The sequence below is a fragment of the Mus musculus genome, chromosome 6 (genome assembly GCF_000001635.26).
Source record: "Mus musculus strain C57BL/6J chromosome 6, GRCm38.p6 C57BL/6J".
Taxonomy (NCBI): domain Eukaryota; kingdom Metazoa; phylum Chordata; class Mammalia; order Rodentia; family Muridae; genus Mus; species Mus musculus.
The window spans coordinates 148,184,851-148,197,928 of record NC_000072.6 but is presented as its reverse complement, the minus strand read 5'-3'; the positions used below and the strand labels follow the sequence as shown (position 1 = coordinate 148,197,928).

General features: G+C 40.1%; 1 protein-coding gene across 15 annotated transcripts in view; it reads left to right on the top strand.

Moving 5' to 3' along the window:
• Positions 1 to 13,078, top strand: part of Ergic2 (ERGIC and golgi 2) — a 33,071-nt gene that overhangs the window by 14,460 nt on the left and 5,533 nt on the right. For 9 of the 15 annotated variants that reach the window (NM_001286560.1, NM_026168.4, XM_017321716.2 and 6 more), the window contains 5 exons: positions 1,830 to 1,931; positions 2,639 to 2,734; positions 7,044 to 7,099; positions 8,345 to 8,443; positions 9,799 to 9,896. In NM_001286560.1, the coding sequence (NP_001273489.1) occupies positions 1,830 to 1,931; positions 2,639 to 2,734; positions 7,044 to 7,099; positions 8,345 to 8,443; positions 9,799 to 9,896 (451 nt within the window). The remainder of the gene's footprint in view (positions 1 to 1,829; positions 1,932 to 2,638; positions 2,735 to 7,043; positions 7,100 to 8,344; positions 8,444 to 9,798; positions 9,897 to 13,078) is intronic. The other 6 variants (XM_030255556.1, XM_006507089.4, XM_030255561.1 and 3 more) reach the window with 3 other exon arrangements.

Below are 13,078 nucleotides of genomic sequence, written 5' to 3'. Positions count from 1 at the left end.
GTGGAGACCTGCATGGCCCTGCCACATCTGACAGTGTGAACATTAGAATTCACATTTAACTTTAGAATTGGCTCTCAGGTGGTACATTTCATTAAATAATTAGGATCTCAATCTCTTTCTTTACAAACCTGGACGCAAAGCTTTTTGGGATGTCTGCTTTCTCTTTCTAGATTTAAAGTTTATTTCAAATGAAATTTATTGTATTAATTTGATTTGTCATTTAACAAAACAGGCCTGTTGTCCCAGTAATCTAGATGGATAGTGCATAAATATTTTCTCTCATTTGTATATCTATACAGTACTTTTATCATTGCGATGACATATGGTGTATTTTGAAATTAGTATTTGTGGGGTTTTTTTTTTTGTTTTTTTTTTTTTTTGGTTTTATGTTATGAGACAGGGTTTCTCTGTAGCCCTGGCTGTCCTGGAACTCACTTTGTAGACCAGGCTGGCCTCGAACTCAGAAATTCGCCTGCCTCTGCCTCCCGAGTGCTGGGATTAAAGGCGTGTGCCACCACACCCGGCTAGTATTTGTGTTTTTAAAGATCATATATTATGTGTAAGTTTTCCTTTTCTACTTTCAAGTTTAATATTTTTTAGAGTAGTTTTAAGTTCACAGCAAAGGTGAGTGGATACTAGAGTTTCCATGTCTCATTTACCAGCATCAAGCACCAAAGTAGCTTTGTTGTCCGAATTGGTGAGTGCATGGACCCAACGTTACCCAAGGTCTGTGTGAGGTCACTTACCACCATTGAACCATCAAGAGCAGTTTCACTGCCCTAAAATTTCTGTGTCCCCGTTCATTCTCCCCACTATATATAGTTTTTATGCTTGCTCAGTTATGACTTGAGATGTTAATTATTTCAGATCATGTTAGAAGAGATGAATCTAAGCATTGTTTCTATACTTTAAGGTTTATTTATTTTACTGTGTGTATGCTTGAATACTTTCATTTTTTTTTAAGTTTTAGATTTATTTCTTTTATATGTATGAGTGTTCTGCTTGAGTCCATGTCGGGGTACCATGTATATTCTAGAACTGGAGTTATGAACAGTTTTGAACACTACCAAGTGGGTGCTAGAAATCACACCTGGGGACCTCTGCTGGAACAAGAAGTGCTTTTAACCATTGAGAGCCATTTCTCCAGTCTGCTGTGTATGCATGTTTTGCCTACATATATGTCTTGTCTACCACCTGCGTGTTTGGTATTACTAATGTAATTCAAACCACTGTATGGGTGTTGGGAACTGAATTCAGGCCCTCTGGAAGAATAGCCAATATTTTTAACCACTGAACCATCTCTCCAGCCCCTTGAGCATTGTTTCTTAAATCACCTTTGCTTTCTAGAGTTCTGTTGATTCTGTTTTAAAAGTTATATAAAGACTATAATATTTTGCTTAGAATAGTCCTGTAAAATAAAACTTACTTCTTGTGGGAAAGAAGACGTCAGCTGATGTGCCATAACCTAGTTTGTAATGAGCCTTGGGATTATATCTCAATATCATCTGTAGCCTCCAGTTCACTACCCTGCTGTTTGGCCTGCACTTAGTTTGTTCTTCATACTACAGCACTTATTTCAGTGTCTAACAGGAATAAACAGTTTGTACTTAGGTGTGAAAGGTGAGCTTAGACATTGAGCAGAGTGCCTTTGGTGCCCCTGACTCTGTGTCTGTTACACTGCTAGCCACTTGTATCGCTTTTACTGAGAAATCAACTCTGTTCTAGACTAGAATCCCGTCGTAAATACATGGCTCGTCTAATTCAGAAGCTTCGCTATAGGTGAGCAAGTCTTGGCTTGGTGTGTATCTTACTGTTTTTGTTGCATTTAGGATGCTGCAGCTGATTCAGAGTAGGCTGCAGGAAGAGCATTCCCTTCAAGACGTGATATTCAAGAGTGCTTTTAAAAGTGCATCAACTGCACTGCCACCAAGGTGAGATAGGTGCTTCCACTGTCCACGTGTTGACCAGAAATTTGCTTTGGTATAGGCTTGGTATTGCTCTGCTGCTCTTTCTTAGAAAGTGTTTATGTGTTGAAGACATCGATGATTTTGAGCTTTTCATTGAGTGACTTTACTTTTGTATGTGTGGTATATCTCCATAGTAAATTTTTACTATGTTTAAGAACAAACTGTAGGACTGTATACCTTCTGGCTAAGAATTTATTTTTACTCTTGTGTCAGAATAGGTAACAAGAATTGTTGTAATCATGAAAGTGATTTTTCAAATAAAAATATGCAACGGCTTTATATTGGCTTAGATAGAAAATAACAGTTTGTAAGTGGGTCATGTGCCTTTTCCTGACGTCGGTGTCATTTCCATACAGCCTGTACCACAGTACAGAAATACATGAGGGACACAGGGTGATGTTGGACTCTCTTTGATTTTCATAGTTCTTCTGCATGGGACCTAGTCCTTTGAGTAGACTTGAAGATACATAATGATGTATATTTATCTAACTATAGCAGCTATATAGCAACTCTAAGCAGATTCAAACCACTGCCCTAATCCTGACATTTAAGACATTAGCTAAAAGTTTGTCTTTAGGGAATCTTCTTTTTCCTGTGTGCCCCTTTTACACCACTACATGGTCACAATATCCAATGTGCATTAAGACATCTGAATATGCCTTGCTTTATAGGGAAGATGATTCATCACTGACTCCAGATGCGTGCAGAATCCATGGTCATCTCTATGTCAATAAAGTAGCAGGGAATTTTCACATAACTGTGGGCAAGTATGTTCTTTTCACTTCCTGAAGTTCTTTAGAATGGGTTGGAGTTTGATTAAAATTACATCCTTTCCTGACCAGGTAGTGCATAGGCAACCACCGAGGGTCACTTCAAAGTGTTGTCTGAGAGTAAATGGGAATTAAAACCTTTTACTTGGTAACTTAGCCAGAGAGCCTATCCTTAGCTTTGCCACTGTGTTAGTTTGTTGATAGTACATTTTGTTTGGTTTAACCCTTTGGTAGTTCTCATTAAAATGCGGTCCCTGAGTAATTCCAGAAAAAGTCAGAAGTTATTAGTGTCTAGAGTGAAGTAATTTAGGTAAAAGCTCAGAGAAATTGTTACTTGTTCTCCTGCGTATCATCTAGCATAGAAACCATCACAAAAACTGCTGGTAGATTTCACCATGGATAAACATCCCCTCCTTAGCTTCCTGCTTCCATGGAGGGCTGATGAGTTCTTCACTGTGCAAGCCGTTGTTAGAATATTTGCTTTGTGTAGAGGACGGGGGTGGAGCTTCAGGACCAGACAGTGAAGAAAGAGAGAAGCCTCTCCTCTTCCTCAGAGCTGAAGTCCTGCAAGAAAATTCACTTTGACTAGTAAATGCATTAGTTCTTACATAATGATAGTATTGAGGCTCTAAAAGAGATTTATAGCTGATAAGAAAAATTGTGTAATCTGCAAGTCAGGCGAGGCTTCATGAGGGAAACTTGGAACTGTGTGGGGAGCTGGTTTATCTACAGAGGGAAGGAAATCGTGTGTGCCAGGGAAAAGCTCCTGTTCAGAGTGGCTTGGCTTTTTAGTTACATAGAGAGAACATTAGATTTTTATCAGGAAAGATTTTATTGCTTATAATGCCCAGCTCAAACTTTATTTTTTTCTTTGTTGTGCTTCTCTCCTGCAAGTTTAAATGTTGTTTGGCCACTGTTGAGTGCGCATTTACCTGTCTGCAGCATGGTCCTGGAGACTTTGAAACCTTGGCACCGCAGAGGGAGCACATGATTGAGAGGGCTCATTACAGCTTTCCATGTAGACAGTGCCCTAGTCCAGGCGGGAACACACTGTGAGTTTCTGTGATATGGCCTGGACTTCATGTTTCCTCTGACTAAAGTTCAGAGCTGCTCTCCTGTGCTGGGCCCCATCTGATGGGTCAGATAGTATGTCAGGAAACAAGACAGGAAAATGGAAGCATTTTTAACAAGTGTCTGTACTGGGGTGACTGAATTTGACTTTTAGAGGTAGTGATCTTAAAGGAAAGTGCTTGCGCACGCTGCTAATCCATAACATTTCAGTCTACGCTTTCTTACAAGGGTATTTAAAAAGCTCTGGGTTGTGAGAGACTGCTGAAGTCTGATATAATGCTGTAGTTGGTAACAAGTTAAGACCTTTTGGGGCACACTAGAACTTGACAATGACATTATTACTAATCAAGAAAGATGTCTACATTATGGAGAATTTTTATTGTTAGTGTCTAGTTGCTAAAATTAGTAACTGGATAAAGCATAAATAGGAATAGTATGTGGAAGTCTTCATGGTGATGTTTTAAGTACATTTTTAAACCAAGGGCAGGAAAGGACAGTTGTTAGTAGTATCAAAAGAATAAAAAAACAGATTAAACTTGGGAGAGAGCAAAGCCTCATCACAAGTAAATAGCATGGATTCCAGCTGTATCCCACTACCTTTCTCTGTATGACCCATTAATAAGAGACAAATGATGTAGTACCTGAGATATACATGAAGTTCACATTTGCATTTATTGTGCTCAGGAGGCAGGGGCAGGTGGATCTCTGTGTGTTTGAGGCCAGCCTGGTCTTCATAGTATGTTCGAGGACAGTCAGAGTTACATGGTGAGATCCTGCCTCATTCCCTGTCTTAGTTAGGGTTTTACTGCTGTGAATAGACACCATGACCAAGGCAACTCTTTTTTTTTTTTTTTTTTTTTTTTTTCGAGACAGGGTTTCTCTGTATGGCCCTGGCTGTCCTGGAACTCACTTAGTAGACCAGGCTGGCTTCCAACTCAGAAATCCGCCTGCCTCTGCCTCCCGAGTGCTGGGATTAAAGCGTGTGCCACCACGCCCAGCCAAGGCAACTCTTAAAAGGACAACATTTAATTGGGGCTGGCTTACAGGTTCAGAGATTCAGTCCAGTATCATCAAGGTGGGAGCATGGCAGCGTCCAACCCACAGTGACATAGTATTCCAACAAGGCCATACCTCTTAATAGTGCCACTCCCTAGTTAGCATCTACAAACCATCATACTCCCTTACCGCCCAGAAGATGACGTTTTATTGAAAGGTAGCCACACTTACTTGTACAGGACTGCTTTTGCATTACAGTGTCATATTGAGAATGGAGCAGTTGACTTGAGACTCTGTGATGTTCTCAGTGCTTGGTGCTGTTGCTTGGTGCACCACAGGAGAGTTTCCAGTGTCCTGTACATTGCTGTGCATGCAAAACCCTCTAGAAATACAGGCTCTAGGTGTCATATTTTAAATCACCCCCTAACTTTGCTACAGAGTATTGTGGTAACTATGGCACTATGACTGCATTAAAAGAATACAGCATATGTTGATCCTATTAGACTAGCCAGGCACTCATCAAAATAGTGCCAACTCTATAGAAAAGCAGTGGTCAGGAAATGAGAAAGTTTAAAGTAAAATGTCTAGTAGAATTTTTATGTGAAAGTGAAGTTACAATCAGATTTCTGCATGTATTATTGGTGAGCCAAGAAAGATTTTGTTCTTAAGTTAATGAAGTATGTTTGCTTAAAGCAGCTGAAGAATTTGTTGAAAACAGATTGGCTTTGGACCATTAGCTTTCAGTGAAAAAGCGCTCTAACAACTGAAGACATTGAGCCCAGTGTTCAATCAAGTGCCAACCAAGAAGGCAGGATAGGGATGGAGATATGGCTCAGTGGTAAAGAGTGCTCCCTACTGTTCTCGCAGAGGATCTGAGTTCCTTTCCTTGCACCTCCATTGAGCAACTCATCTGTAACTTCAGCTCCAGGGTATTTGACACCCTCTTCCCGACCTCCACGGGTACTGTACTCATATGTACATACCTACATGCGACACTCATGATTAATCAAATATTCTTTAAAGAGCAAAAGAAGCAAAAAAAAAAAAAACTGACTAACTGGGCTTCCTAGGATCCTGGTGAGTGCAGAGGTGTTACCAGTACTGCGTGCTGTTAGTAGATTTGAAGAATCAATGCTACATTTAAAATGACAGTAGAATGGAAATTTGCAAGTAGTTAAATAGCTGAGGGAAGGTTGGTTTTAAAGAAATGGAGACCTCAGATTCCACAGACTAAAATGATGTCTGCCAAATATGTTGTCAACTAGCAGTCAATTTGGTTGCTCTTGTGGACTTCATATTGTCTCTTTGACTTTTGTTAAAAGTAAAAGCGCAGCAGCATTCCAGGTTGGCCTTCTGTCTTCTTCGCTGGACAGTTGTAAAGCATTATTGTAGTTTTTTATTGTTATTTCTTGCTCAGTGCTTTAAATTTTAAGTTTTGTGAACACTTGATAAAATCTTTCTTAATAAATTTAACCTGAAATTATCAGGAAAAACAGTATTTGTGTAGTAAACTAGTGTTGTGGCACAGTTGCTTCAGGAACACATGATGGTAGTGGCTCTGAGTGGCTCCAGCAGCCGGTGGTGTCAGCGACAGAAGTAGAAGTTGTCCTCCAGTGTCACATCTCAGCTCAGACTGTGCCCTCAGTTGTCAGACACCAGGGCAAGTACAAAGGAAGGTTAAAAATCAATTTAATTGTACAGTTTAGAAATTCTGCATTAAGTTGGGAATTAACTGATCTACAATATACAAAATATGAAGAAAAGACTATTAGTATTCTAGAGATGTCTTTAAGGGACTAAAATGGGCTCAGTTGAAGCCTGCTTTTGAAATTGTGTTTTCAGAGAGGAAATGTAAAGCATTATTTTAGGCCATTACCAGACACATATAAGATCATTTTTGAAATTTGAAACAACAACTTTAAACCTCAGTGAGCAGTCTCTCTGGAATGCATGTGGGAGCTACAGAATAATCACAATTAGGTTTTGTGTTTCATTGATAATTGTTTATGAAATGTTCTCATTATGTAACTATGTAATATCCTCAGTTTCTTTAATTTTGGCTCATAAATACTTAACACGTTTCCCATTTGGCTTTTTGCAGCCCTCAGCTCTCTGCATTGCTGAGATGGCTTAGCTGCAGGCTAGATGTGCTCTTCTTGCTTGGTAATACAAGCTGCTGACTATCGCAGGGAAGATTGGCCTTCTCGTGAGTTACATGTTTGTCTTTTCCTCCTTTCAGGGCAATCCCACATCCTCGAGGGCATGCACATTTGGCAGCACTTGTCAACCATGATTGTGAGCAATTTCCAAAATTTTGTTTCAGTATAGAAAAAAAATTGAAAGTTAATTTTGTCTTGGTGTTTTCATTTTTTTAGTGCAAACACAAGGTAATGCTTTAAAAAAGTAAACTGTTAACTTATGTGGTGGCATATGCCTGCTGCCTGCTGCTTTTAATCCCAGCCATCCAGAGACAGAGGCAGGCCAGCCAGGAATCTAGAGTGACATTTAGTCTCAAAAATAAGTAAATAAAAATGTTAGTTAAGTGTGTTGGCACCTATAATGCCCCAGTGCTCAGGAGGTTTTAGCAGGGTATTGCCATGAATTTGAAGTTTAGTCTATGCTACACAGTATCTTGTCAGTGGATGTCAGGATCCAATCTCAGAAAGCACCGCCCCCCACCCCTCCCAAAAAAAGGTAATCTGTTTAAAAATTGATATCCGAAAGGAAAACAAAAACTTGATACCTATCTAGAGGAGAAAAAAATTAAATGTACTGTGTCTAATCTGTTCTGTTCTGTCTTAAGTTCACTGTGTTCCTCTTTGTTCCCTGCAGTTAGTGCTTTGTGTCATTCTGTGCACATCCCATAACAAAGAGACAGAATTCTAAGTTTAGTTTGTAGATCCAGATACAGACACATTTCAACGCATTCACACAAAATTATTTTGGTATAATGATTATTGTAAAATTTACATATTTTTGCAGAGTGTGATTAAGACACGTTTTCATGTAGCCTCTAGGGTTGGCATAGCCTCAGGTGACCTAGAACACCTGATGCTCCTGTGTCTACCTTCCAGGTGCTGGGATTACAAGCTTGTACCACTGTTCCAAGTACTAAGTCTTCTTAAACTTACCTTCAGAGAACAAAATACTATATAAAAATCAGTTGGTCATAGTAATGGTGTGTTTTAAAAGTATCTGTGATCACTTTCATTATTTGACCAACATTATTCTAGATGTTCTAATGACATGGTCTTGTTTTTATATGATGATTAGAATCAAGAAGGTTCTATGTTTTGGGCAAAGGATTAGTTAGATAAGACATTTCATAGAAATTAATTTGTATATAATAAGAGGCAGCATTATCCTTATTGTATACTTCTTCTCATCTATTTCTTAACATGTTTTAAGTATTATTAAACTTGCAAATTGCAGATAATTTTGACAGAAAGTTAGAATGTAAAATCATTTCTAGCATGTCACTTTGAAGAGTAATGTAATTTCTTTGTCCCCACCCCCACCCCCACCCTTTTTTTATCTTAGCTTACAACTTTTCTCACAGAATAGATCATTTGTCTTTTGGAGAGCTTGTTCCGGGAATTATTAATCCTTTGGATGGAACTGAAAAGATTGCTGTAGATCGTAAGTATTTATTAACTGCTCTTAGAATTTACATAAAGGAAAGTGCTCTTAAAACCTTCATAATAATATGTTTTCACTCCTTCCGGCACTGTTGTGTGTAGTCTCTAAGTGGCAGATATGTGGTAGAAGTGAATGGAATCTGAATGTTAAGAAAAGCAAGTCCTAAAACAGATTGAAGAGGTAAAAAGGGCAGGGGAGGGTTGATATATTGGTAGTGATGTAACTGTCCCTTTCATCCTCACTAGAGGATGAGGTTCTCTTGTCACAGGATCAAGGCTCTAAAATGCCTGGATCATCATCATCTTCTTGTTCTTCTTTTTTTTTTGTTTTTAATGTATATAAGTACACCACTGCTCCCTTCAGATACACCAGAAGAGGGCATCAGATCCCATTACAGATGGTTGTGAGCCACCATGTGGTTGCTGGGAATTGAACTCAGGACCTATGAAGAGCAGTCAGTGCTCTTAACCACTGAGCCATCTCTCCAGCCGGCCTGGATCTTTTATAGGAAGCTCCCTGCACTGTGTCACCAACACAAGAAACCTAGGGTTCCTCCAGAGTTGCTTTGTTGTACATATAGTCAGAGGTGTGCAGTGACAGCTCAGGAACCATGTGTGCCATCTTTAAGCCTTCACTCCTCTACTGAATTCTCCGTAATCAAGCCTTAAGCATTGTTTTCTTAGTTTTGTAGTTGGTGGTGCCTAGCCCGATTTCAGGTGACTGTTGTTATTTTGAGATGATGTTTTATTTAGATTGGGCAGGCCAGGAAGTAACTATATAGTCCATCCTGACCTTGAACTCAGAGAAATCATTCTGGGATCACAGGCCTGTGTTACCATGTGAGCTTGATTTGTGACATTCACTTTTCTAACTTGTTTAAACCCTGGTGATGTCCAGTGACCCTAAAAATGACCTTTTTATTGTATAGCAATCATTGAGTGGTCTTTTTTTAGGTACCTTTCTGCTCTGGTTCATCTTCAGGGTGTGGCAACTCCAACTTACTGGTATATTTAGGATTGGCCTATATGAGAACTGTGGCTGTTGTTGGCTTTATTAGTGTTTCTACTCTGAGAGATGCTATCTTTGACTTCTTCTATTCTGTGTGTGTCTGTCAGTGTCTGAGCTAACACATGTGGGCACACTCACACCTGTTGTGTCCTAACTGGGACTTGTTTTACCAATTATGAGAATATTGTTTTCATCAGCTTTTTTTTTAATCTAAAAAGTATCCATTCATTGCATATTAAGTCAAATGATAGTATTAAATTTCAGGTTTATCATATTTAATAGAATAGGTTTGGTAGTACTTTATTGCTACTGGATTGATGAGAAGGCATATTTTGTTTTTATTATAGACAACCAGATGTTCCAATATTTCATTACAGTTGTGCCAACAAAGCTACACACATACAAGATCTCAGCAGATACCCATCAGTTCTCTGTGACAGAAAGGGTAAGTGGGGCCTAACTGCTAAAATGATGAAGGGATTTTTTTAGTCTCTCAACTGCAAGATGAGGTTGGAGGTTTAGTAGGTACCCTCCCTGTCTTAGTTAGGGTTTCCATTGCTGAAAAGAGACACCATGACCAAGATAACTCTTAAAAGGACAGCATTTAATTAGGGATGGCTTGCAGGTTCAGAGGTTCAGTCCATTATCATCTTGGCAGGAAGCAAAGCAGTATCCAGGCAGTGCTGAGGAGCTCAGAGTTCTTCGTCTTGTTCTGAAGGCAAACAGAAGACTGGCTTCAGGCAGCTTGGAGGGTCTTCAAGGCCAGAGTAATACACTTCCTCCAACAAGGCCACACCTCCTAATAGTGCCACTCCCTGGGCCAAACATATGCAAACTATCATATTCTACTCCCTGGCTTGTTCAAACACATGAGTCTATGGGGGCCATATCTAGCCATAGCATAACACAAAATGCATTTGTCCAGCTTCAAAAGTCCCATTGTCTATAGCAGTCTCAACAGAGTTCAGAGTCCCTTCTGATTCATCCAATCACTTAATTGTAGTCTGCTATCAAATAAAAATTAAGAAGCAGATCACATACTTCCAAATCATAGGATATACTTTGCCATTCCAAAAGGTCATAGTGAGAACATATAGGACCAAAGCAAGACCAAAAACCAGCTGGGCAAATCCCAAACTCTGTATCTCCATGTCTGATGTAAAAGCACTCTCTATATCTCCAACTCCTTGTACCTATGTTGACTGCAACAAATGTCTTTCTCTTGGACAGGTTCCACTCCCTCCTAGCAGCCTTCCTCAGCAGGTATTTCATGGCTCCAACATTTTTAATATCTTGGGGTATCCAAGGCAACTTCAACTTTATACCTTCTTGTTCCAATGTCTTGAGTCCACACATTATCTTCTGGGCTCCTCTAAAGGGTTTGGGTCACATCTCTAGCTCTACCCTCTGTAGCACTGTGGGCTCTGGTTCACTCCACTCCACTGCTGCTACTGTTCTTGATGATCATCCCATGGTACTGGCATCTTCAATTTGCCAGAATCTTCTGCTGCAACTAGGCTTCACCAATAGCCTCTCCTAGGCTTTCTTCATGGTGCCAAGCCTTAACCTCTTTGCATGACCCCTTCAGTCCTGGGCCATCAACTGCAACTGAAGCTGCACCTTCACCAATGGCCTTCCCTGGCCTCTCATAGTACCAAAGTCTCAGCTGCTCTCCATGGCCCCTTCATTCCTTCAAAACCAGCACCACCTGGGTGATTTTTACACATTACCAAATACAGCTGCAGCATGAGTTACAGCCTTGGCTATCTCTGGAACATGGCTTCTTTGTGCTCTCAGAAAATAATTCTCAAAAGATTTTACCTCAGAGATGGTGGTCTCAATCACCACTAATTTCTTAGCTCCAGCTAACCAATATCAGTTGTCCTAGTAGTCTCTTCTGTGCTTAACCCTAAGCCCATAGCAAAATGGCCGAAGCTGCCAAGGTCTGCTGCTTGCTGGGATGGGAACTTGCCCTCCCCCCCCCCTTTCTTTCTTTCTTTCTTTCTTTCTTTCTTTCTTTCTTTCTTTCTTTCTTTCTTTATTTATTTATTTATTTATTTATTTATATTATCACTAGCTTCTGTTTTCCAACTCTTTCACTGCCTCAGCTTGGCTGTCCTGAAAACTGTAGACTGACTGAATTCAGAGATATTCATGCCTGTCTCCTGAATGCTGGAATTGAAGCTGTGGTCCACCACACCTAGACTTCAGCTTTTCTCTACTTGGAACTTGCTCTGTGCTAAGCTGGCCTTGAACTCAAGAGAACTGCTTGCCTCTTTCTCCTAGGATTAAAGGCATCTACCACGATGCCTGGGCCCCAGCTTTTCCCTGACCACTGTACTTCAAGATGCAGATGAAAAGCCTATGTCTTCCAGCCTTGAGATCTGGATCATATGTGTGCCTTCCATTTCTGGATTGTAGTTCATTCCAGATTAAAAGTCCAAATGAAAACAACGAGTTCATAGTAATACCCAACAATATGTAACTATCTATGTTCAACTGCAAATCAGTAAGCTTAGCTGGGTGGAATCTTGCCCTGAGGTCACCACTCCCTGAATTTATCTTCTTGAACACTGGATTCAGCTTCAGTCACTTCCTGATGCCCTTTATTCTTTGAACCTCACATCTTGTATCTTTGCTTTCTAAGCTTGCTACACTTGATCACAACATTCTACTAGAGTAAACCAGAGGACAAAGTTTATACTGGGCTTTTTGAGACTTTGTCAATGCAATAATAGAAATCTCTTTACCTTAGCCTCAGGTAGACTCTTTGGACAAGGGCAAAAGGCAGCCACATTCTTCACACAAACGTAAGAACAATCTCCAGAGTTCAAATTACCCTCAGTGCCAATGTCGTCTATAGAACTGCTAGGATGGCCCGGCTTTCCACATCCAAAGTCCCCAATCCACATTCCTTCAAACAAAAACACGGTCAGGCCTGTCACAGCAGTACCCCCTATTACCAACTTCTGTGTTAGTTAGGGTTTTATTACTGTGAAGAGACTGACTAAGCAACTCTTATAAAGGACATCCATTTAACTGGGACTAGCTTAGAGATTCTGATGGTCAGTCCTTAATCATCATGGCAGGAAGCATGGCAGTATGGTGCTGAAGGAGCTGAGAGTTCTACATCTTGTTCCAAAGGCAAGCAGGAGAAGACTGACTTCCAGGCAGCTAGGAGGAGGGTCTCCAAGCCAATCCCCACAGTGACACATTTTCTCCAACAAGGCCACAACTCCTAATAGTGGCACTCCCTATATTCAAACCATCACACTCTGTTTAAAAATTTGTGGAAGTTGTGAAATGAATTAACATTTTAAGCAAAGAACATATCAGAAGTGGGTATTAGTATGTGTGTTCTAGAGGGAAAGAAATTTGTTCTAAATGTTAGAAATGTGTTATTACAAATTAAACTGATGGCAGAAGTTACTTTATGAATTTCCATTTGTAAACTCCTGTATTAATATAGGTAGCTTATAATCTGCTACAGGTTTTCTGGTTTCTTTGTTGTTACTAAGTCTTCCTCCCTGAATGTGAGTGCTCCCTGCTCTCAGCTTGTCTCCCAGTCAGTGCACTCATCTGACTCGCCATGTACTCTCCAGCTTCAAGGTAGATAAGTCTTAGCAG